This window comes from Amphiura filiformis, chromosome 10 (genome assembly GCF_039555335.1).
Source record: "Amphiura filiformis chromosome 10, Afil_fr2py, whole genome shotgun sequence".
NCBI classification, from domain to species: Eukaryota; Metazoa; Echinodermata; class Ophiuroidea; order Amphilepidida; family Amphiuridae; genus Amphiura; species Amphiura filiformis.
The window spans coordinates 34,698,839-34,725,915 of NC_092637.1; the positions used below are offsets into that span (position 1 = coordinate 34,698,839).

The 27,077-nt window shown below is 36.3% G+C and overlaps 2 protein-coding genes across 4 annotated transcripts in view; both read right to left on the reverse strand.

The window, feature by feature from the left end:
• The window catches only part of LOC140162783 (CUB and sushi domain-containing protein 1-like), a 60,824-nt gene extending 45,916 nt beyond the window's left edge, over positions 1 to 14,908 (reverse strand). Inside the window, exon 1 of the mRNA XM_072186080.1 lies at positions 14,294 to 14,908. Coding sequence (XP_072042181.1) covers positions 14,294 to 14,729 — 436 coding nt within the window. The 5' untranslated portion in view covers positions 14,730 to 14,908. The remainder of the gene's footprint in view (positions 1 to 14,293) is intronic.
• Positions 14,909 to 15,753: 845 nt separating this feature from the next.
• Positions 15,754 to 27,077, reverse strand: part of LOC140162784 (uncharacterized) — a 53,048-nt gene continuing 41,724 nt past the window's right edge. For 2 of the 3 annotated variants that reach the window (XM_072186081.1, XM_072186083.1), the window contains 6 exons: positions 26,584 to 26,829; positions 25,464 to 25,727; positions 24,182 to 24,451; positions 22,018 to 22,130; positions 19,908 to 19,990; positions 15,754 to 18,828 (listed from right to left, as the gene is read on the reverse strand). In XM_072186081.1, the coding sequence (XP_072042182.1) occupies positions 18,666 to 18,828; positions 19,908 to 19,990; positions 22,018 to 22,130; positions 24,182 to 24,451; positions 25,464 to 25,727; positions 26,584 to 26,829 (1,139 nt within the window). In that variant the 3' untranslated portion in view covers positions 15,754 to 18,665. The remainder of the gene's footprint in view (positions 18,829 to 19,907; positions 19,991 to 22,017; positions 22,131 to 24,181; positions 24,452 to 25,463; positions 25,728 to 26,583; positions 26,830 to 27,077) is intronic. The other variant, XR_011860346.1, reaches the window with a different exon arrangement.

Here is a 27,077-nt window from a genome sequence, read left to right on the forward strand (position 1 = left end):
TTAAATTGACCAAAATCAGGTTTTTGATCAAAAATCACATTTTAAATCAAAATATCACAATGTGAACCAAAAATCACATTGTAAACCAAAAATCACATGAATTGAGTAAAATTTACCCCAAAGTAAAAAGGGAAAAGATTTTGCTCTGCTGTTTAGTAAAATTTTGCACAATACCGGAGTAAACGTGTTACATAATCAAGTTGAGTAAACTTTACACAGTTAGAAGGGACGTTACCTTTTACCATCCAAAAGAGTATGATTTTATCAATGATTTAGTAATATTTTTTAAGAGTGTACAATTGTGCTAATTCATTTCATCTTTTTAATGGCAATCAACATGATGAATGATGAGAGATTTTTACTTCAAGATGATGCAAATAAAACTACTCAACTGTTTTTTTTAATTAGCCAATAAACAAGCCTCTGAAGACAGGCACTGCTAGTTTAAGACTTTTGGGCATTATTTTTTTATATTAATATGTCACTAATGATAATTGATATAGGTTCTAAATTATTTTAGTTAATTAACACTAAAAGTTTGCATTGCACACAGGCTTACTATGCACACTGCACATATTTATACTGAATTCAGTCACATTAATTTGCTGTTTTGGGGGAAATTGGTGATTTTTGCTGACAAGGCTGCAATTATATACTCTTGGCATTTGAATTACGATAAATTACAGGATATTTTATATACTGGTACTTGTGAAAAATATTATGGAGACTGGAACATATACACAAAATAATATTTATATAAATTATTTATTTATATAAATTATTGATCAAGTTTTAGCTTGTATTGATTTTGGCGATTTTGTCCTTAAAAATCAGAATTCTGCCCCATGACTGCAGAAAAAATTCCCAGATTTTTCAGTTCATTTATTATTAGATCATGCATTTTAAACCCATACGTTTAAACTTTTGATTGATGTGACAAAAATTCACCTGGACTGTTGATCATGTGCCATGTCGGCCATGAATTTTGGCAAATTCTAAAAGCAAGATTTCAGTGCCTCGATTTGAAAAAATAATTGATATGTTATTGACCTATAAAGTACCAATTCATAAGAAACCCCTTTGACACTTTTACAATTATGCATATGAAAAGGTAAATAAATCCAAGTAAGGTAAGTAAGTGCTCACAGTAAAGTGGTCAACCAAGAAGGGAGCTGGAATATATTTAAAATAGACTTGGTGGTTTATTAAAGCATGAAAAACATGCATATTAGTTCATTATGAAACCCTATGAAAACATGCATATTATGAAAAAGCCTGTGTATGAAAAGGCAAATAATATACTTGTGTTAATTTTGCTCCTAAATGGTATTTTTGGACTGTGTTATTTTATTCAGTTCATGACCGGTCAGAATGGGACACTTTGAAAATTCATAATTCGAAAAGTTTTTGTCCGATTTTGACCATTTCCACCAAAATACTTCTGTTGATGATATCCAGACAACAATCGTTTGCAACAACAATATAGGGAAATTTTGATGGTCGTCCTAGTAGCCTGTGGATTGCATTGAAGGCCTATGTATGAGGGGCGGTCAAAAAGTTCGTAGAACAAGGTATGCTACTTTGTCGCACGGTAATGAATTTGGTCTCATTTGAAAGCTAGCTTGATCCTTCAAAACATTACTGCAAAAGTATTTGATTTTTGCATCACTGTATATGGGCAGGACACTCTGCTGAGGAAGCCTACCTCCTTGAATTCACAGGTACTACCAGAAGTGAACACAGGGTCATCCTGGAAATTTGTTCCGGCGGTCAGTGGTGAAAACTCACATAAAATTTAACAATGTACAGTTGCTGTAAATGGTGATGAAGTCCTTGATATTCAACAGCAACGAAATGGTCCTTAGAGTTCAGGGATGGAATGAGTGTCCTTGAAGATCATCCAAGGTCCAAAAGACTTGCTGACGTCACTTATGATATACGTGCTGGTACAGTAGCATTGATAATGAATAAAGAACCAAACAAGAACGATAGCCACAAAAATGACAACTCTGATAAAAGTGTTTATAACATAAATTTATTAAGATTTGGGTATTACAGGGTGTCTTCTAGATGGAGTCTCAGTATCTTTATGCACAAAATTGATACCCAGTTGACATAATCAGGTGAACGCCTTCTATACACTTAGAATGAGGGCCGAGACAAGTTTCGTCTAATATGAGATTAAAGGTGATAAGACATTAAATCACTGGAATTATGAGTCTATTCAGTGGACGCACCTGGATCTCCCACCCCTAAGAAGATCATCACTCAATCACATAGTGGAAGGTCTTCATCGCTGTTTTCTGAAATTCAGGGAGAGTCATCATGATGCCAAATGAAAGTACAATCATGGGCATATATATCATACAATTTTGATAGTAAAATTGAGGCAAGCCATCATGTGAAGAAGGTTGGTGGTAGGAATGAGACTATTGTGTCCTGTACCCAATTCTCAGTTTGCCAAGCTGCCATTCACGACTAACTATAAATCAACCATATTGTGGTCCAGCCAGGGTCTCTAATTAGTGAAACCTATTTTAGAATTTTAAGACCTACTTTCATAATACCAGGTTTGCTGGTGATCAATGCTGGTGAGCCTTCACTGAAGAGTGGTTCATGGAGCAATCGGAAAACTTCCGTTTTGTTGATATAGAAGGTTTCAAGAAATATTGCGACAGGTGCATTTAGGTATGCAATGACCACGTTTAAGATTGACATAGAAAGAATTTGGCTAGTAGGCCTACTCTTTCAAGTACCTTGTTCTACGAACTTTTTGACCACCCCTCGTATGTGTACTACATGTAAAAAAGTCAGTCTCACATCTTCTATTTCAGATATATTTAATACATGTGTACTCTATATGAGTGCGGCGTTTGATACGGTGGATCACGCGATACTGTTGAACCGTCTCGAGCAGAAATATGCCGTAACTGGGACAACCCTTGAGTGGTGTGGCTCATATCTTAAAGGATGGTCATCACGTGTGAACATAAACAGCACCATGTCAGACCCAGTTACCACTGATTTCGGACTACCACAAGGATCAGTCCTCGGACCTCTTTTGTTCACCACATATTCCAAGCCCATCGGTGAAATTGCGAGGAAACACGGCATCTGATGACTCGCAATTGTATGTTGCTTTTAACCCGCGTAATCCTGACGACATTGTCAAGGCATTAAACAAGATATCATGCTGCATTGCTGACATAAAATCTTGCCTCACCGCCAATTATCTGAAACTCAACGACTCCAAGACTGAGTTTTTCATTGCAGCATCAAATCATAATCTCAAGCTCCTGGACATAGGTACAGAACATTCAACTCACCATCGGTGACTCCACTATCAATCTGTCTTCTGTCATTCGCAACCTGGGTTGTCACTTTGATTCCAACATGTCTCTTAGCTGCTAGTAATCCAAAGTACAAGTATATCATTTTGAAAATTAAATGAGTTAAAGAAGGGCAAAGAATAAGTTCGGTTTTTGAAAGAATAAAAAAATGCCGTAATATTTTGGGTGACAACATTAGCCTACAAAAAAAAAGTTATTTCGGAGTGAACTCTAATAAACTTGGTGTTTTAGTACTGAAAAAGGTGTGTAAAAATCTATATTTCATGACGTCAAAGCTGGAAAGTCCGGGGGTGGATTTGCTACTCGTCTATGGGCCTCATGTTTGGTATTAAAAGTTAGGGAGAAATCTGGATTTCCCACTATTTCCTCCATATGGGTTGAATATGGGTTCCACAGTTGGTAAGTTGTACAATGACTTTAAATTACTAGTAGTACCTAGAAATCCTGATACAGTATTAGAGAAAAGACTGGAATTCCTGTCTACAATTTTGTAATAAAAAAATCTGGATTTCGCTTAATATTACATGAAAATCATGTTGTACAGTAGGGGAAAAAACTGGAATTCCAGTCCATAATCATGTGAAAAAAACCTGGATTTCTGATAACCTCTATGGGTCCCACGTTTGGTAAATTGTGTAATGACTGAAATTAGCTGGAAATCCTGCTTCAGTAGGGAAAAGACTGGAATTCCTGTCCATAATTTTGTTTAAAAAACCTGGAAATCCGATATCCTCTATGGGTCCCACGCTTGGTAAATTGTGTAATGACTTAAAATTACCTGGAAATCCTGTGTACAGTAGGAAAAAAACCTGGAATTCCAGTCCATAATCATGTAAAAAAAACCTGGAAATCCGAGTTCCTCTATGGGGGGTGGGCAGGATTTATCTGGAATAGCCCAATTTGACCTGCGGGTCACCATTAGAGTTAGAATAAAACCTTCCGTTTTAATTCCAACCTTAAGGAATTATTTTTAAATCCTGGCAATTTAGAGTGTAGCGTCTTCAGTAGATGGTGATGCTGTGATGGTATCTTGTCTACAATCAGGATATTCCTCACTGATGACTTCATGTGATTGACAGTATGACGTCATAGGATACTTTTTTGCGAGCAACTGATTTATGGTTAGCAACTATTTTTAAAAACTGTTGCGATTTGGTAGTTCTCATCATCTTGCGAATGGCAAAAATTGCATTGATCATTTCATAGCTAGTGTGAAAAAGAATTCAAATACCACATATACACTTTTGTAGGTCCTGCGGTTCTTGGGTTATGTTGTATAAAGAGGGCTGAAACAACAACACTTTTGTAAAACGTACATAACTCATTAACAACAATAAAACAAGCAAGTTTTCAAAGTATATGATTTGTAGAATGAACTTTTGCAAAACATCAAAGTGTTATTTTTCGGCTGCTACGACCAACAATATAGTCTACCCTTAAGTTTGTCTGTCTGTCGGTTAATTTAATCGGTCATGACTCATGATAATGTCTTTGTCAAAGTGACCCATCAGTCCACTTTTATTTGGAATAGATTTTTTTAGACTTCCTTTAATGTGATTTTAAAAAAATGCAATGTTTGTAGATATTTTGACACATTTAATTGTTCATGATTGCCAATGAATTAATCAACAACCTGTTATGATATTGAATAGTCGAGTCATTGAGCACTGAAAGTATAGAAGATGTAAACATATCATTTTTATTATACTTTTGCTTTGCCATGGTCGGCCTAGTTCAACGAACCTTTTAAGGAAATCGCTAATCTAATTTCAAAAACCGTGTCTATGATGAACTTTGCGAAAGCATTTCATTGAATAAGTCACGTGAGTTGCATAATGAATTCACTCCTTTTACATATAGCACTTGCAAAGGAATATTGTGCATGGAAAAGACGTTTTGGGAAACCATTTTGGAAATATACCATTTATTCTTTCTGTCCGGAAATAATTATTTTACAACCAGGGACGTACATCATTAACTTCATTTAATAACTAATTTTCCTTATAATTTGAGTGAGATCGAACAGCTGGTAATTCCTTGCAACTGAAAACATTATGATTTTGCCATTGTATAATAATATTTATTTCTTCAAAATGGTCATAGGCCTGGGGGGCTCTTAATGTCCAAGGGTTAACCACAATTGGTTGGTGGCGGGCAGGATCTTGACAGGACCCATGTTAAGGACCTCTGTCCTATTATCAATTGAACCCTCCCTTTTGCTATAACGATAGTTATTAAAATGACATGGCAATGGCATTTTGTAAACAGTACCTAAATGTTTAAAATAAACTGTCAGGTCTTGTGATATTCATTTCGGGCTGCTTTCTGGGACACCCGGCTCTATTAATAAAAGTATAGACTAGGCCCTATACATTGGGAAATAAACATCTCAAAATAAGTAACTAACCCGCCTTAAATAATGGCTATTATTCAAAAAGGGTGATTGTATTACAAATCTGTAAAATGCGTTGGAAGCAGAATTTATTTCTGCGCATTTTGACACCTCATACGATACGATAGCCCAGAAAACAATAAAACACCGGTCAATTTAATGTAGTGAGGTCCAGATTTGAAAGTTGCACTTACATACAAATTTTAACAATACAAAAACACTCAGATATCATTACACAGATTACAAAATCAATACAATTTACTGCAACTTTCAAATCTTGGGTTACATTGATTTGAATGTACGCTGTGACGTCAATATTTCCCGGCAATATTTGGTCAATTGCTGCAAATGAGGTGTCAAAATGTGCGGAAATTAATTCTGCTTCCAACGCATTTTACAGATTTGTAATACAATCGCCCGTTTTTGAATAATGGTCATTATTTAAGGGGGGTTAGTTACTTTTTTTGAGATGTTTATTAACTAACTCCGTGATATGAAGCTCAGAAATACTGTTAACAACTCATGAACTACAAGGTATTTTCTTTTAAGATTTAAAAATCTTAAGGTTAGCAACTATAAATTTATTTTAAACTTTTGCAATTTGGTAGTCACACAGCATCTTGCAAATGGTAGTGAGCTTTGGCAAAAATTGCATTATTTCATAGCGAGCGTGTAGCAGAATTCAAATATCACAGATACAATTTTGTAGGTCCTGTGGTTCTTGAGTTATGTTGTAAAGAGGGATGAAACAGCAACACTTTTGTAAAACGTACATATCTCATTAACAACAATAAATCAAGCACGTTTTCAAAGTATATGATTTGTAGAATGAACTTTTGCAACACATCAAGTGTTATTTTTCAATAATATATTGATTTAAATAATGAAAATTGATTTTTTTGCTGCTTCGACCAACAATACGTCGTGTCCCCTTAAGCTATCGTCTTCTATCCCTATCACTTGATACAATGCCAACAGGAAGAACTTTCTTTATAAGCTGAGAAATTGAACCTTGCTGATTGATTGTATTTTCTAATTTGTCTAAGGATCTCCGGTCAAGTTTTTTCATGATTTCATTAAAAAAATAAATAAAGGCATGCTTTTCCTCAGGGCACGTTACGGTTGAAGAAAATACAGATCTTAGGGACCGTTCATAAACACTTGTCGGGGAGGCTGATGCAAAAGGGGGCCCTTAAAAGTTTTGACCCTCCTAAGCCAGTGGAAAAAATGACCACAAATTTTCCTGGGAAAATTGAGTTTATATGCTTTTCTATGGGGTTGACCCATATTTTTCTAATTTTTATGTCAAAAAAAAAAAAAATTTAGATCTGAAAAGGGTTCCCCCGAAAAAAAACCTGATTAGTTATGTATCATGTGAGCTGGTTTTTGTTGCTACCTTTTACATGTTTTATCATCTTCACTGAGAAACACATCCATTTGTGACATTTTTTAAATTGACAAATTATAAAAACAAGCATGACAAGAGAAATCTTTTGCCAAATATTGTGTTAATACTTAAATAACATTATGGTAAAATATTTGAACCCAGCAAACACAGAAATGTTCTTAAAATGTTTTTTTCAAAACCTTTTAATAACATTTAAATGTCGGGTTATATGAAGGTCATGAAAACGTTTTTAAAACGTTATTGAAAATATTTTGGGCAAACATTTTTCGCAAAATATTTTTCAACTCCCAAAATAACATTCTGTTTAGAATGTTTTGTATCAAGTTTTCAAGAATGTTTTTGGAATGTTATTAAAACGTTTTTATACCCTTTATATAACCCGACATTTAAACGTTTTCTGTAAAACATTTGTGTTTGCTGAGCAGTAGATTATCAAAAAATGTTTTTTAATGTTATGAAAACGTTTTATACTCTTAATATACCCTTTATATAACCCGACATTTAAACGTTTTCTGACAACCTTTTATAACCTTTTGCGTTTTGTGCTTGCTGGGGTAATAGATAGACTATGCCATAGTCGAATTTTATTAAAAATATGTTATTATTAGTCATGATGAACCCATTTCGTTGAACTCAAAATTATACTGATGTTTATTAAAATTAAAGTATTCAATAGTAAAATGGTCATAAAGAGTTAAAAATATCAGATGATTAGTGACAATAAAAGTAATTGAATGCAACACTATCTTGCATAATTATAATGGCTCACTTTAATACTGAAAAATTCTGATTTTGGAATCTACCAGTTTATTGATAGCGAACCCCGAAAATCCGACTATGGACTTTCAATTTTAAGCAGAACTTTACCCCGGGACTTAGCTCTCTAAAAACACACTGTCAAGCATACTTGTTTATCAGTCCATTAACCACAAGTACTAAGCATGGCATAGTACAAGACGCGCTAGATGTTTGATGAACATCAAACATCAAACATCTTCCGGGCCCGGAAGATTTAAACCATAGCGAGATATGGGCGACCAATCACAAGGCAGATCCATTTAAAGATGCATTACATCATGGCCAATTTTAGTTAAAAACAGAGGGAGTGCGGTGACTGAAAAGATCAGATACAAATGTGAAAATCTTTCAGTGGCACACAAATCAATATAAATCAGAGTTTTATGCTTAAATGTATTATAATATAGCCAGAGTATGCCTATGCACAATGGGCAAGTGGACTACGGAGAAGTCTAGGGTAATAGATAAAAAGCATAATTGCGTTTGAAGAGTCTCCCAGACATGCAGACTGGTTAATAAATGTTCACATCAAATTTGATATTAACAAACCTGATTGGACTCTCAAAATAGTAAAATCGATGGTTTTACAGACAAAAACCGGTGTCGTTCAAATTGTCTGGGTGTGTTCTCTATTTTACCACCTGTTAAGGTCAGGGGTGGCGTTAGGTGATGGGATCTTTACCCTCCCGGGATTAAGGATTTACCCTTCACTAGATAGGATGAGTGACTGGCGGTCACGGTGCATGAAAAACTGGCACGGTGACGGCCATGGATAAGTACTTGAAGTACTTGGTTTGGCCTGAGCTATTTTTCTAATTTTTTCACACATTTAGTTTTGATGATTTTTCTGTTCTTTCTTAGATGCAAATAGTGAGAAAAGTAAGTAAACAATGACATACCACAAAAGTAAGTAAACAATGATATGACATACCACACCCACCACCCCATCACCAACGCCTTATATCTCTTCCCCCGGCTCTTCCCTACCCCTTCTCAAACCAACCTTCACCCTACAACATGGCTCAACGCGTAAACATTTAGGATATATTGTTTGCAGAATAAAGTACAATATATACAACCTCACAGTGTAGGCTATTTGTTCAGGGGGGTTAGTCGCCGGGCAAGTTGAATGACCTGAAATGTTTGTGAAACTACCATGAAAGTTGGAGTGGCATGGAGTTGAACCCACACTTCTATTCCTTGTTTTGCGTAAGATTTGCCTCTCAGCTATACTACTCCCCATTCCAGAAAAATACAGAACTGAGTTTTTGGGATTAAAAAAATATTATCGTGTTTTGCCAAATGAAACATAGCTAAATCCTAATCCTTTAGTTAGTCCTAACTAGCAATAAAAGTCACAAATTAATATTTACAAAATAAAGGGCCAAAAACATGCATTTTTAGGGTGTTTTTCGTATGCTGTGATAATCAAGCCCAAAGACTTGTACTAAGACTAATTTCAGTTTATGCATTCTAATTTTTGGAAAAGGCATGCTTCATTCTTATAACCAACCATTTAATTAAAGTAACACAGAAAAGTGAAAATCAGAGCAAAATTTCAGCAAATACTCAAGATTTTTAATGCTTAGACTTTGTTCCAAGTCTTTGATTTTTGTGACTCGATTGTCAGAAAACATGCCAAAAATGCATGTTTTTGGCCTTATTTCCAAAAATTGGCTAAATATTAAAATGTGACTTTTATTGCTAGTTAGGACTAACTAAAGGATTAGGATTTAGCTAGGCCCTATGTTTCATTTGACAAAACAGGATAATATTTTTTTTATTCAAAAAAATTAATTCTGTATTTTTCTGGAATGGGGAGTAGGCCTACGAGTAGTAGGACCTACATACATGTACAGGGTGTCCCAAAAAAAAAGAGGCCCCACATTGCGCCCTCTTTTTTTCCTATTTCTGAAACGTTGATCAAATATATTCTTGTATGTAAAGAATCGTTAGCTTTAATAAACCAAAACAATTCTTTCAATCGGCTCACAATTGTTGAAGATATGCCCTCTTTAAGAAATGTACCCGTTTTTCACTCTGCCCACGGATGAGGTTTGGCTATATCAAAGATTTAAACGAAACACACGGTTAATGACATCGATATATAATAGCATTAGTCTTGGGAAAGCATTCACTATAAGCGAGGATCACCAGATAGCTTCAAACATCTTCGCAACCCTGTATTACTGCTGCATTCGCAAGTATCCGGCGCACAAGGCCTTAAGGATGGTACGGAACGCAATTAATGCAATGAGAACTAGGGCTGAAACCTGTATTCGTCACGGAGGCAACCAGGTAGAGGGCAGAGCAGCACAGTAAACTCACTTCAAAAGAACCAAAGACAAACTAAATAGCCCTTTTCAGGGCTACCTTTTATTCCAAAAAGAGAAATGACTTATGTTGTCAATAAAAAGAAAGCAAGAAACGAGAAAAACATAAGTAATTGCAAGTATAGCAAAAGAAGTCCCATCCCACATCAATTTCGCCCAAATTAATGACACTTAACAAAATCCATAACCCATAAGCCCACCGGTAAAGCCCATTCCCTTAAATAAAGTTGTTATTTTATAAAGTTATCATCGAGGAATGTTTTATATTCATGCATGGTATATGCACTTTTCAATCTTTGAAGTAGCCAAACCTCCTCCGTGGACAGAGTGAAAAACGGATACATTTCTTTAAAAGGACATATCTTCAAAAGTTATGAGCCGATTGAAATAATTATTTTGGTTTATTAAAGCTAACGATTGAAGGTTTCTTTACATACCAAAATATATTTGATCAACTTTTCAGAAATAGGAGAAAAAGAGGGCGCAATGTGGGCCTCTTTTTTTTGGGACACCCTGTACATTTTAAGTACATATCATTATATTTATCAAGTATGCTTCGAGATCTGTTAAAAATATCGATTTTTAATCATTAAATTTTACCATAAAATTGGTTTTATATCGCGAATTTAAAAAAATCAGAATTATTTGATATCAGTAGGACATTCCTTGTATTCAGAATGCAATTTGGTGTGTCGGATATGCTCTCAGATCCCACAAAAATAATGTGCAAACGTCGCTATCCGATCCCTTAAGCATCACATTATTTATGCAGGGCATAAAGACGGCTGCGTGAAGGAAGCAAATGCAAATTTTTTTACAAACTGGCCGGATATCTTTCCTGTATGATGCTAAACAAGAACTGTCTTTAAAAAAACAATTTTTAACGCAGTTTATATTAGGAGGATGGAAGTCAGGGTCAATTACAAATATCAAGAATTATTAGTACATATTATTATGCACTTGTGTATTTGTGGTAATGTTTTCACATCCTGCCCCCTCAATTAATAAAACTTTTTTTCTATATGCCCCCTATACATGACTCCCACGAAGGATCGAAAGTCACAATTGGATACGAACTTTAAAATGCTGACAGCATGTGTTGTAATCACAGATTATTCCATTAGCTAGTATACTGACCGTGTACCTATATTACCCATTACTACTGGGAACCACATACTCTTGGAAACCATAGTGAGTTCTCAATTCAGTTAACTTGGTTTAAAAGATTATAAGAAGTTGACTTGTTTAATAGTGTTTACTAATAACCAAACACAATCCCACATCCATGACATCATAAAATTCAAGGGTCCCCATACGTAACGCTGACACAATGGGTAATAATTGAACTTCCTTATAGCTCCCATCCATAATTTGGTAGGGGGAACAAATACCATAGAGAAAGGTTTTATCAATCAGATAATATCATGAGGGCGGGAAGGCAGCTCTCACACATTACTTAAATTATTAAGGTGGTACTACACCCCTTGATAAATTTGTGACTAATTTTGCAATTTTCTCAAAAAATAATAACACACTGGTAACAAACGTTATGTAGGCCTATATTATAGGGGCAAGGAATCCAATTACTACACTGGAATTTCAGTGACTCAAGACAAGTGGTACACTGTAAATTGGCCAGAACACATGGAACGCGTTCATTAATGTAACGGTTTTTTAACACATGACACGTGTTCAACTTATTTAGAGAACACTAGTGTTAATGTAGAGAACACATGTGTTATTACCTCAGAACACTAGTGTAACATGTTCTAATCCTTTAAACTCTGGTGTTCAAAATTACTATCTATGAACACCTCGGACACATGAAAGAAATGTAACGGTTTTTTAACACATGACACGTGTTCAAACATTGATTTTCAGAATGCTGGTGTTCAACCTTTATTTATACATTTTCAAAATCTCGACAATAAACAAATGCATGGTAGTATAAACAAGATAATGGCGGTGTTCCGAAGAATTCCGATGAAATCAGAGAGTTTTCACCCAAGACTCGAACCCTCGCTGATCGTATCTCCCGGCTGACAGCGCAACGCATTAGGCCTAATCGCTCGGCCATAGTCACCCTCTTGTGTCTCTCCGATGCTTGTTCATCGCTGTCAACAGATATAGGCCTACGGGCTCCGAGTCGCTCCCAAAGTTGCCCTGAATTTCATTCTTCTCTAAATCCTTCGAATTTACTCTCACTATCATCCCATTTGTCTTGAAAAAGACAGTTTGGAATAGCTTCGTCCCGGGAGCGTTTCCACGTTGTATCGCCATTGTTGTTGTTGTTGTTACTTATATCCCTCCTTCAAAGGAGCACCGTGGATTTCTCGTTGACACGTCGCAGCTTTCCAACGCCTCTATCTGCTCATGCGTTCCATTTTTGAACATCAGTATTCAATATAATCATTCAGAACACTTGTGACACGTCTGATCAATACTATGTGTTCTACATTATACTAAAAGAACACTAATGTGCAAGGCTTATCATATTTTCAAATACAATAGTGTTCTAAAGAGACAATTATGAACACCTCGGACGCGTCTGAGAAGCGTCATGTGTTCGGGAACATTTGCAGTGTACGTATGATAAGAAAAGAGGTACCGCTAGAAAGTACCCCATTTCTTAACAAATATATATATAATGAACCACTTGTCTTGTATCACTGAAATTTCAGCGAAGTAATTGGATTCCTGGCCCCTATACATAACGTTTGTTTCCAGTGTGTAGTTATTTTTTGAGAAAAATGCTAAATTAGTCACAAAATTTATCAGGGGTGTACGGTGTAGTACCACCTTTAAGTATAAGCTAGTATAGCATAGATGGAAGTACGTATTATAGCAACAGACGGCCTGTCCGAGTAATGCAGTTAGTTGTAATGAAAACTGATTTTAGGAGTCCCCATGGGATTGGCCCAGGTAGGCCTATTTATGACTAAGTGGAATCAATGTCTATTTAGGCCTATCTCAAGTTTCACATACAAATAAGGTTGCCCATATTTTTTAGTTTCAAATAGTATTAAAGGTAGGCCTAATTACTAGTTTAAAGAATACAACTATTTTGTCATGAAAATTGTTAAAGGTAGCCTATAGACGAGAAGTATTTGGGCAAATTCAAGCGCATCATTGCGCAACGCGAAGTTTGCATATGCAAATTAGGAAATTAGGGCGGTTTGGAAAAGTTTTTCCTACCTTATAATCATATAATCAAAAATAGTTACCATGCTATTTACCTATACATGTTTGGCTGCTGCATTAAACAGAAATTCATATGCAAACTTCGCGTTGCGGAATAATAATTATGCGCTTTGAATTGCCCATTTCCAGAAAGTTTTTGTCTGTGAATATTGATTGTCTATATCAAACAATGTTAAATAATTTTTAATTCGGACTAAACGGACTATTCTTGTTTCTTTGTTAAACGTCAAATAAGTGAGTCGTCGTCAGAAGTATAGCGGCGTATCGGCCCGCGTATCGGGCAAAATATCCAAACGGGGGTAAATTTTGCAACATCGTCTAACTGCTTCACTTTTATGAATTCTTGAGTGGAACAAATCCGGCGAAGGGCGCGAATGTTACACATTGTCACGATACCGGCAGTAGGCCTAAATGCCTAAATAGGTAGCTCGGGGGGGCTTCCTAAAGTGTACGGGGATGTAGCACGGTTTGGGGATACCTTTTCAACGATTTTTGGTATATCGATGGGTGGGTCACAATTTCAAGTGCAGACCAATCCACTCAATTGGGGTGCAGAGAAAGTCAGCAACCGAATAGTGGGTATATAGAAAATCAACAACCGAATGTCTGTTCACAGGTTTTCGAAGACCCCCCATATCCTATATCCCTGAAATGTAGGGAGAGGGAGGGATCGAAGAGGGGTGGCAAGTTGCGTCCCTGCCTCCCTAAAGAGGTATGATACTCTACTTATAATTTTTTAAGTGTCCTGACTGAAATCTTGTGGTGCTGGTATTATCATGTAAGTACAATAACATCATCCTTACGACCTTACCTTCAGCAGGATACGCTACAACCTCCAAACTATAACCTTTGAAGTTATTCTCCCCATCCGACGTAAAATTCATCCACATTTTAGATCCTGTAGAAGCAAAGGCTCTATTCGCTGTAACCTGTCCAGCAACACTAAATATTGAACTGGTTTTGACGCTCGGATCGTGTCCATTTCCAATCTTTAATTTATCACAGCATATTTCGGTTTTAAAATCTATAAATGTGAGTAGTATTCTTGATCCGTTTGGCCCGGTGAAACGCCAATTACATGATGAGTTGCTGTTGTAATTGCCTGGATAGTTTGTACTGATAAAAGTGTATAAATTTCCGTACGTTAAAACAACTTCGTCATTTTCAGGACATAAATCCGAGTTCAACACTGCAGCATAAACAGGAGAGATAAGTGCAATTGCGAGGCAGAGTGTCCTTAGCTCCATTTTGGATGAATATAAACAGCAAACCTTTAATGTAAAAACAGTAGAAAAACACGAAGGGCGATGATTTAAAGTTGGATGCCCTATAGGTGCAGATACATTATTGGAAGTAGCATAATTTCTGGCATACTGTCAGACGTACAAATGCAGATGTTTTCAGTCGGGAGAGGAAAGAAGGAATAGAGAAGGAAAAGGCGGTACAGTGTAACTTGTACGTTAAACGTCTCCAGGGGATGGGGAGGGGGCTTAACCCCTACCAACTATCTAGCGCTGCATATCGAATTGAGTCGGCAGGGCCAGGGGCATGCAATGAGATTCCGACATGTATTTTCATTAACTTTAATTTTTAGTTTTTAGTTTTGATGTGTTTTCTTGCAGTAGTTCAATAAAGGGCAACTGTTAAAGTGTACATAAACTCCTGATTTTGTGTTACTTATTTTATTAAATTATAGAAAGTTGTATGTGTAGCATTTAACAGTATTTTTACCTCTGACCATAACAAAGGGTCGTTGTTATACATGTCGACAAGCTTGGATATTTAATTCAATGAATGAAAAATCACGAAATTGTCATTAATGAGCTGTTAAATTGAGTAATTTTCAGTATTTGGAACTATTTTCTGCTGGATTATATATTATATATATATATATTTTTTTTTTTTGCACTTTTGAACACTTTAAAAGTCTGGATTTTCTACAATCACGACTGGACAAAAGGTCTGGAAATCCGAACTGCTCTGCAACATTTTTCACCATAATGTGACATTTCATTGGGCGCAGCTTCTAGTAGCTAGCGGCCGCTCAAAACGTTGGGGTCACCGAGCACGACTATATAACATGGTTGGCGTACGCACGCTCGCACTTACAGACGCCACATAGTTAGACGCGAAAACAGCCTCAAGATGTTGACGTCACTGTCAGGGTGAAAAATAGGCCTATTATGGGGTGTGCATCTATTTTTTGGAATAGCCCCTGACCCCTGATAGTCAAACTTGCAATAATTATATTCACAACATCACACAAATATATTAAATTACATTGTTTATGATTTTTGTATGATTTCAAAATATATGTTTATTATCCAAACCTTACAAAAATATAATATTTTTACTCTACAAAATAGTACTGTGCTTTTTAATTGCAACGGTATTGAACGAACATTTGGTCGCCTGCCATTTTTATACATAGGCCTACTATCGGACTTTCATAATGAATATGCAGTTTAATCATTATTCATGAATATGCAGTTTACACCCCCTACACATGTTCTCCGCCAATGGTGTTCCATCATAGGCAAGACATTGCATGTCATGCATGTCCATCGTGACACGAAAAAAGTATCAGTTGGAACACAGATATTGGTTGGAACGTTTTCTTACTACATCCAACTGGTTTACTGGCTATTTTAATACTAAATTATTGTGAACTATACAGAGGTATTTTACCAGCGCATATAATTTTGGATCCTTTGTGAGGAGCCATGCCTGCGGGGGTGCTAGATTGGATCCTTCGGCCGGATCCTTCGCCGCGCAAAGAACTAGACGAAGGTAAACATCTCCAAAAAGCCCCCCCCCCCCTCCTCCCTTTAAATAAGTGCCAAAACGGGATATTGTATTACAAATCTGTAAAATGCGTTGGAAGCAGAATTTAATTCTGCGCATTTTGACACCTCATTTGCTACTATAGCCCAGAAAACAATAAAACACCGGTCAATTTAATGTTGTGAGGTCCAGCTTTTGAATAATGACTATTATTTAAAGGAAGGAAATTACATTTTTTTGAGATGTTTATCACAAAAACCCATTCACAATTTGGAAAAAGTTAAGTATCAATCTTAAGGCCGGAACAATGACATTAAAATTTATCCATAAAACAATAATTGTTCCAGAAGAACATAGCTGTAACTAACATTTCAGGAAATGGTGGCACGGTCATCAGATTATCTCCGAGTATAATATTGTCTGTATTTTTATACACATTGCATTTTACCATATTACCCTACTATCCAGACTAACGACCATGCAAGATTATTTAAGAATATTGTACAAGTCTTAAAATAGGCCCTATATTATTATTTTTATTATTAATATTATTTTAAACCTTGAAATTGAAATTACAGATTTAAGTAATTTGAAGTTATTAGTTAGAGATATGGGTTAAGTTACCATAAAATAAAATAAAGTATGATACCTTCAAAATAATAAATATCATAAATTAAAGCACTGCAAAAACAGTTTTTAAGCATTTAAACGCCTTTTAAACACATTCTTGCTTTCACTTTGGTGTTTTGGAATTTGTATAAAGAGCATACTTAATCCTTGGGCATGCAGGAAACACCTCCTCTGTGTTTTTGGTTCCTGAATATATGTTTAAAGCAAAACCTTCTATAGGTTGCATTGGAGGTTTTGCTTTAAACATATTATTCAGGAATCAAAAACACATAAGAGGATTTTCCTGCCCAACGACAGTTTACAAAGTAAAGGCAAGAATGTGTCCAATGGATAAACACAGATATTTTGGAGTGTACTTTTAACTCTCTTCACGCGGGTGTCGACTGCAGACGACATGTTTCAATTTTTTTTAATTCAAAAATTTCAGAAATGTTAATGTTCATGACCATATTTGAAATCGGCTTGAAAAATGCATTAAAATGAGTACAAACATGCCTAGTATTGGTGCAGTGGTTCCGAAGATAGCTCTTGATATTTTGAGAAAATATCTCACAATTTCAACTTTTTCTGTTGAAGCGCATGGATAGCACGCAGAGCATTGCTGATCATAGTTACCGTGTTGACACCACTCGACTTGTGCTAATAACAACATTTCAATCGTATTTTTTCAAACAATTTGATGACTTCTTAAAACATTATGAAACGAGAATCATTATAGGTCTATCGTCTTTTAGTATCTATAAGTCTACATTTACAAAAGGCCCTATCCATAAACACAAATATATAGCGGAAAAACAAAACAACAACAAAAAAGTATACCTTTATCACCAACACAAAATGAATCCTTTTCTTATCAAGGAATATAAACATATATTCTATATGAACAATCGTGAAGCATTATATATACATTTAAATTGTACAATGTTAAGAAGGGCTCGGATAGCGACGTTTTCACGTATTTTTTGTGGGCCCTCAGAGCACATCGCACATAATTTTGATTGTTTGAAATCCGCGACATAATACACGTTTTTCTGCCAAATGATTAAAAATTAATATGTGGTATAAATCTAACTTGATATGTACTTCAAGTTTATGTAGCTTGGATGAAAAGCTGTCCATTGTGAACATTTTGACCTTTCGTAAAGATGTAGATTTTTCCCCAAAACACCAACAAAATCAGGTCTAATATGAATATCTTCAGTATGAAAGGACAAAATAATTTTCAATTGATAGTCGGCTTGTCATCACAGCTACATACACTTTAATCATTGGATTTATAAAGTTTACTTCGAACACTGTTAAATATTTAAACTTAAATTTTAATAATTTGCCATAAATTATATCGCGAATTTCAAAACACAAAATTATTTGATATCCGACAGTCTGAAGAACATTCTGCGTATTTAGAGTACAACTCGATATGTCTTGGGTCCCACAAATAACACTGTGCAAATGTTGCTATCCAATTCCTTAACACGCTCTTTAAAAGTTTAAACAACCCTGTTTACCGGGTGAAACTGAAGAGCAGATGTTTAACAATAATTAAACACGTTTTTATAAATTTCTTCAACAACCTGTTTAACTATAATTGTTGTCAACTGGTTCTTCAGTAACCCCGTTAATCAGTTTCACTACAACATGCTCATCTATCAGGCTACAATTCATTGACCCCAATAAATGTGTACATTCCTTAAATAGCCTATGAAAATTTGGGATGAATCCATTGTGGTTCATAGTGTTTTGTTTATTGATAAATAAAAAAAAGTTTCTTAATTCAGTCGAAGATCGCCCTCTAGCGTAGCATCTCTAGCTTGGAGAGCTGCTTCATTGTTGGAGATAAGTTGTTCAACATCAGTCTCGAGGGCGGCGCTGAAGTCGTTGGGAATGTCAGTGAAACCTAGGCGAAAATGCGCTACAGCTCTGGTAAATCCACTGAAATGAAATGAAACAACACAAATCAAATTATAACCCAAACCACGGACATTAATAAACGTAGTAGTTTATAATTTGTAGCCATTTGTCTTTTTTGTTTTGAATGTGCCTAATGTTAAATTTAAAAGTAGGTCTATATAGTTTTCCATAATAGCCTGCCATATAGCCTATATATCTTCGAGTGGCGGCGCCGGCCCCAACGATGTCAGTAGTTTAACACGTCATTTTACTGAAGGTACCTGGTACGTGGGGGTGTCAGTGCAATTGGGGGTATCAGTTTCTGGTGGATATAAAAATCCCGCATCATTGATTTTGATACAGCCAGTTACAGGGACGCACACCGACATCGCCTGGCTAATAATTATTTGGTGCAGCAGAGATACTAAAATAAATACCCGGGATCGATACACATGAATTGCTATGCACGATTTTGATATCAGACAAAAACCTTCGGATACCGGGGTAGAAAATGATGAATATCTCCCGTAAATGATTTCGTCTCAAGAAACCAGATCTGGTCTCATACACTTGAAAATACGTGTTGAACAGATATGATAGTCGTTAGCTTGCGTCTTGAGAAAAGGCCGTGCGTCTTGAACTCAAAATCTGACCAAAATTCTAATTTTATATTGCGTTGGTCCTGTATGGACTACAGCGCGCAGGCTATAGCTGCACTCACTACTCCAGTGGAGGCAGTATGACCATTGACCGCAATGTCGTATACAAGCTTACTCACACAGCGAGAAATCAATTACCCGGCTATTGTCAGTAGTCTTAGTCAGGTCACTTGGCTAATTATGCGTCTCATAAGGTCGGAATAAAATGGCCATGCGTGGCTGTGGATTCAACCTACCATGGCGATTTCTACCATGAAGATATCGGGGCGATGACACTGTGGGACGTTATTACACGCGAAGAACACGATACTTTATCCAAAATCAAGGTGATATTTGGTGTTTAGATGTTTAGTGGTCAATTTGGCATTTTTCCCAGTAGCGTAGCCAGCACACACAAAACAAAAACGCTAAAATAGTAGCGAGGTAAACTGGAATTTAACCCCCAATTTATTATAATCATACCTGGTAAAAGATGTAAACCGTTGCACGTTGGCTCCACCGAAGACTGTTGACAAATCGGGGTCACCATTGAACAGATCCTTAATCTGAAATGCATTCAGATCATACAATAGTCATGCATATCACATTATCATAGCATTTTACAGCAATAGGCCACTTCACATTATAATAAGTTATCTTAGACCCTGTTCACATTTGGGAATAGCTTAAGGTGGAACTACACCCCCTGATAAATTTTGTGACTCATTCTGCATTTTTCTCAAAAAATAACTACACACTGGTAACAAAAGTTATGTACATTATAGAGGCAAGAAATCCGATTACTTCACTGAAATTTCAGTGGTTCAAGACAAGTGGTTCATTATAATTATATGTTAAGAAATGAGGTACATTCTAGCGGTACCTCTTTCCTTATCATAAATAACGTACAGCTTGTCTTGAGTCACTGAAATTCCAGTGTAGTAACTAGATTCCTTGCCCCTATAATAAACAACACTCTTTGTTACCAGTGTCATTATTGTTTGAGAAAAATGCAAAAATAGACACAAATTTATCAAGGGGTGTAGTACCACCTTAATTCAATGAAGATCAGTAAATCTTAAGTCGTGTTCACACGGTCGGACATAAGTCACTTATTACCGGTAAAAAGTGACTATTACCGGTAATAAGTGACTTAATACCGGTAATAAGGGATTTATGTCCGACCGTATGAACATGACTTTAATTAGTTAATGAAATGTGCGTTCATCACATTGCACTTGCTGAAGATAGACCTACAGATGCATTCACATTAGGTGTAAACAAAACACCAGAAACAATGTTTGGGTGCAAAATTGGTCCCAATGTAATTTGGTCATATTGATTTTAAAAAAAATAATAACTCAAGTCGTGTTAACACTGTCAGACATATACGTGACTTATTATCGGTAATAAGTGACTTAATATCGGTAATAGTGACGTATTGCCGATAATAAGTGACTTATGTCCGACCGTGTGAACACGACTTCAGTAAACCACAAAAGTACCAGAAACCGTTATTTTTCTTTAATTCTTTCAATACATCAATAGATAATGTATTGAGGTTGCGTCATCATGCGAACAGTCATATGGCGACGGAAAGCTTAGTCGGGTAAAACCCGCTCTCTCTCTCTCCTCTTTCTTTCTTTCTTTCTTTCTTTCTTTCTTTCTTTCTTTCTTTCTTTCTTTCTTTCTTTCTTTCTTTCTTTCTTTCTTTCTTTCTTTCTTTCTTTCTTTCTTTCTTTCTTTCTTTCTTTCTTTCTTTCTTTCTTTCTTTCTTTTCTTTCTTTCTTTCTTTCTTTCTTTCTTTCTTTCTTTCTTTTCTTCCACCTCGCCAAAAAGCAACTGGGGCGTTAGTGCTAATAATACCTTGATTTTCCTCCTATTATGTTTACATTAATTCGATTAATCAATTTGGTAGTGTGTACGCATGCTTCATTGAATGAAGCAAATTGATGCATAGGCCAAAAGACTTTACTTTTTAGTCAATTAATGGAAAAACTAATCATTACATTAGTCGTCGATTTGGCTGTAAAAGACTTATTATTTTTTCTTTTTAGGCACTTACAAACTATATAATGATACCTATATGTACTTAAATAAAGTCTGCACAAAAATTAACTCAGCTGTTATAAATACGCCTATAGATTCAGAAGCAATAATTGTTTTCACAATATTTTAACATAAAAAGAAGGATGATTTATTTACGTCAAATGTCGTTCAATATATTAACAACACAGTAGTGCTTTTACAGAAAAATAACCGAATTTAAAAGTTGCAGTTTACAGCGATCAATGGTTATAATGCCAGCACTGTAAACACGTAAACCCGCCATTATCTTCGCGCTTACTTTAAATCAATACAAATAACTGCAACTTTTAAATTGGGGTATGTTTCTTTCAAAACACTGCTGTACATGTATTGTCAATATTGAATACAATTTGACAAATGGGGTATCAAAATGCGTGTAAATGAATCATCCTTCTTTTTATGTTGAAATATTGTGACAACAATTATTAGTTCTGAATCTACAGGCGTATTTATAACAGCCGAGTTACTTTTTGTGCAGACTTTAGTTGTATTATCATGATCATACCTGTAATTCGAAATTTTGTTTAATTGTTTTGTGGGCATTTGACGTGACTACCAGCAGGTCATTGGTGTATAGTTGATCAAGCCGAATAGATCCTTCATAAACGGCTTCAATTACTGTGGTAAAACAAAAGTGAACATATTTACGGACATATTATTCATATGAAAGGTCCATATAAGTAGAATAATAAAAGTTTAATAAATGTGTATCACTTGTTGGGAGTGAAATTTGTACAAAATAATGCACGCATATTGAGATACTCTCAACGGGTGAGTGCATTTTATTAGATGAATTAACATCTCAATACGCGTGCATTATTTTGTACAATTGCTCGATACGCGTGCATTATTTTGTACAATTGCTCGAGCAATTAGTGATACGCATTTATTAATGACTGTGCATCAAAAAACAAAAACCAGTTTACCAACCCAAAGTGTAACAATTAAACAAGACAACAAATAAACACAAATCCCTCCCGGCACACAACCCAACTTGAATAAAAAGGAAGGGGATGTCCCGGCACATGGGATTCGAACCCACGACCTTCCGATTATTAGACGGACGCTTTATCATCCATTAGGTCACCAGTTTCCACTGATAAACGGTGGTTGGAACTGGGTACTAATGTAGGCAGTCGAGGTATACAATACACACAAGCAGATATTACGCAAATACACAAGTACAGGAGTTCATTGTTGATGCTTAATCGTTTCCCCAGCATTACTTAACTTAACTTGTAAGGTTTGCCTTTTTTTCTGCTTAAATTGAACACCAATATCTGCCCGTCTAATATAAGTTTGTTCTTGCCCAATTATGATCATTTTTCACCAAAAAATTGTTGACATTTTGTGACTAAGTACATTTTATTCACTTGTCAAAACATTTATACGAGCATATCATACAGTTAATCAAAAACAACTTCAAATTAACATCTTTCCTTAACATCTCAAAAATATCAAATTGTCAAATGTGACTGACTGGACACTACGAATCAGCTGTAAAGTCGGCCCCGGTCAATTTTGCTTTATTTCGTGTTTAGAAAATATATATCATAAGCTTTAAAATAGTATATCATTTGACTTCAAACGATATCCAGAAGCGGGTTATGGTTTGTTGAACTCTGCTCCTTCAACAAAATGGTACCTTTTTATTGGTTCTACACGTGTCTCTTTTTCTACATTGCTTGTAATAAAGTCATAATTGGCGGTCATTTCAAATCATCCCAAGTCAACGAGGTTCAGGAATGTCCTCTCATTGGCATTGTTGGTTATACATACCTACAATGCAATTGCTAGCCAACCACTTGAACAGTATTTAGCCAAAGCAAACAAAGACTAGATCTATTTAACGATTATATATGTAGAAGATTATTATCCTCTTCAGCAATAGGATTATTGATTGGTTTAAACGCTATCAAATGAGAAACATGTCGCGCCTAATTGAGACACCTATGAATACGACCTTCACGTACATTTTGCACTGTATCTCAGAATATACAATTTGCCGAGTTTACGGCTCATTCGTAGTGTTCACTCACATTATACTTCATAAATTATGTGGCCTGACACCACGAAATGAGCGTAAAGTCGCAAGTTGGTAGTTTTTGTTTCCTTCGTGAATGGCCCATTGTGTCCCCATTCACATACAGACATACTTCTGGCTTGAACAGGTGCGCGGCAAACAAAGCCAACAACTCAGTCAGCCTGTATGTCTCAAAACTACCAACTTGCGACTTTATACTTATTTCGTTGTGGCAGGTCACATTGTCGTGGCAGAGCAGAATACATCGACAGGTATACTAGTAATGCTGGTTTCATACTTTCCTGCCGCTTGCCGCTTTGACGATGATTTTGCTTCACTGCGCAGTCGCACCAGAAACGCTAGCGGTGACTAGCGGCAAGCCGATACATCGATCACTCCACCACTTTGCCCCGGCCCCGCGGGGCAAAGTGCGCGGCATCTTGATTTCTGACGTACTAGAGAACAAAATACGATTTTGGAGCGGTACAGAGGGGCAACATTGGCTTTCAGAGTCATACCGCTGCCGCATAGCGGCGTGCTGCTCTGCAGAAAAATACAAGATAGCGGCATGATGAAGCGTCAAGCAGCTCAGCGGCAAGAGACAGAAAGTATGAAACCAGCATAAGTCATCACTTCTTTGACTAACCTTTGACCTCAACTTGGAATGAACACGCAATAGGGTTGCCCGATGGGTCTGTGGCGGTGTAAGTCAGATAAGACCATCCCAGTGGGAAGTTGAATATCTCCTCTAAATCATACGGTTGAAATCTGATCTGAAGAGAGAGCTCAAACTCTCTTGAATTGTCCCATGCATACGCTAATGGCACCAGGTACGGATATGAACCATCGACAAGATCCCCGACAAATGAGAAGAGGGTCTGATGATCAGGGCAACTGATCTGTGGCCGTTGTGAATCTGAAGGCGATATATAAGAAGTAAAATGTACATTATTAATAAGATTATGAAAAAGCAGCGCAGCGTATACAGTTGAAATACTGTACGTATGAGAAGAAGGTGTGTAATGAGCTAGTCCGTATGATCAATGGGCTGTTGTGTATCTATCATTGTCTATGGTCGATATAAAGGAGAATTGCTTTAAGTACCGTATTAACAAGATTATAAACAGCGCAGCTAGAATATCGTATGGATTGTCGGAAATGAGAAGAGGGTCTGATGAGTTGGGCAACTGATTTTGGCTGCTGGGATTTCAACGGTGGTATAAAAAGAAGCTTTTTTTTTTTATGAAGAACCGATAGAAGAATCTATAATACTAAACGCAACGCAGTTTGTAGTACTGTTAATACGGGTCTGTCAAATGACAATAGGGTCTAATGAGCACCTAATCAATGGGCTGGCTATTGTGTAACTATGAACTAAGTGATATTGTAAAGGAGATAATTGCTTTAATTACTGATATTAACAAGGTTATAAACAGCGCATCATTGTGTGATGCGATCAAACACAATCAGTCTGAACTCGGAAATATTGATTTTGAGATACAGCCAAACAAAGGAAATATTTCCTTTGGTTTCCTTTTTGGTTTTTGAAACTCTTTAATTGTTCATATCATTGGAACTGGTTGTTCAATTTCAATGTGGTTTTCTGCAAAATGCAGCTATGTAAATGCTTTTCACTATCTAATAAGAAACTGAAAATTTAATATTTCCGCGTTCCGGCTGATTTTGCTTGGGCAACTGATCAATTGACTGTGGTGTATCTTAAGGCGATATTATGAAGGATAATTATTAATTTATGTATCGTATTACAAGATTATAAACAGCGCAACGTGTATATTGCAATGTACGGATATGGATCGCCGTTGCGGAATGTTTGGATGACGGTCTAAAATAAAAACGAAGCAGTTTAAGGATCAAAAAGATAAACAATAAGAATAATTATCCACCTGAGTCCAGTTATTGCAACTTACCATAAACTGTTACTGTAACATTACAATGTCCAACATTCTCAGCGTTATCCGTAGCATAGATCATAAACAGTGTTTGCCCAATTGGAAAGTATTGAACATCATCGTACTGGGTGATCGTAGGTGCTACACGGGAATTGTCAGTTACGTAGATGTCGGTTGGTGCTAATCCAAGTGTATTCAATTCAATTCGAGCCGTAGGCAGGGCTTGGTCTGCAGCTAGATTGACGGTAAGTCTTGGACACACTACAAGAGGCTTCTCAATATCTGTTACCATTACAAAATATTTTATCAGAAAACAATATGAATTAATACATAGGAATAATGCAACACTGAGATAGAAAGTCTAATATAGCTATGGTTCTATCATAACTTGGCAGTAGCGTTTTCGATGACGTAAATCTACATCCGGTTGCTCTATCGGATCTACATTCGACGGTCGCTCTGCACTCGTTAGCACGAACGCCCAACGTCAAATCCTTGGCACGAGAATAGCAGTGCTGCATGCCGCCAATAATCGTAGTCGCGACTTTCGACTATGACTCAATGCGCTCAAGAGGTATCTTAACAATTTAAATGCATTTTTCATGCCGATTTCAAACATTGTCATGAAAATTTACAATTCTGAAATCTTTGAATTTTTACATTTTATTTTGAAAATTGTTGTCGGCAGTCGACACCTGAGTGAATAGTATTAAAGATGACGACTATTAAATGCAACCAAAAAAAAAACCAGTTTGGGCGACATTCTGTATCTTTGCCCAGGGCGCCACCACAACTCCTAGATACGTCAATGCATTACAGTCATGGACGAAGAAGATAACATACCGCGTACAAGCAGTCAAAGTCTCAGCATCACCCGATAATGAGGGCCGATTGTTATACCATTTGCTAATCTATGTTTCCTACTTTACCTTCATTTTAAAGTTTAAAGTTTAAATTTGTTAATCCGGTTTCAGCAATCTTAATTTTAGCTCCTTTTTTAATACCGAAGTTCCAGTATTATGCTGGTAAATTTACCATTTGTCATCAAAATTCAAAATTAATCCCATTACCGTTACTTGTCATGTACGCCACATCTGCCCAATTCCGAAAAATACCGCGGGTTGTCCCCTATACTTACCTATAACTGTCACAGTAAATATACATAGATTATAGTTCCCGGCGTCATCAGTCGCTCTAACCGTCACAGGTGTTTCGCCGAATACAAATTGACTTCCCGATGCTATATCCGTTGTTACGCTGACACTGTCGTCAAGGTTGTCATATGCAACTATTCGTGGCAAGGTCACCGTAGCAAAGTCCATTCCGGGATCATTACCCCGGTTGATGATGTCTTCGGGACAGTCAATGACTGGTGGCTGCGTGTCTTTAAAATGAAGGAATATACTACCGTAAAAAACTCATGAAATTGTCCGACTTTTTACCAACTGAGCTAATGGGGTTGAGACATAAATGTGCAGGTGTACTTGTTCGTATATAACTATGTGTATCGATGATTTGCTTAAAACCCTTTATACTTTTGTGGATGAGGCACTTCATGTACAAAGAGTAATTCCCACTAACGTTGTATTTTTTATGATCCACGGGACCAGACGAATTTGGCATGTGTGAAAG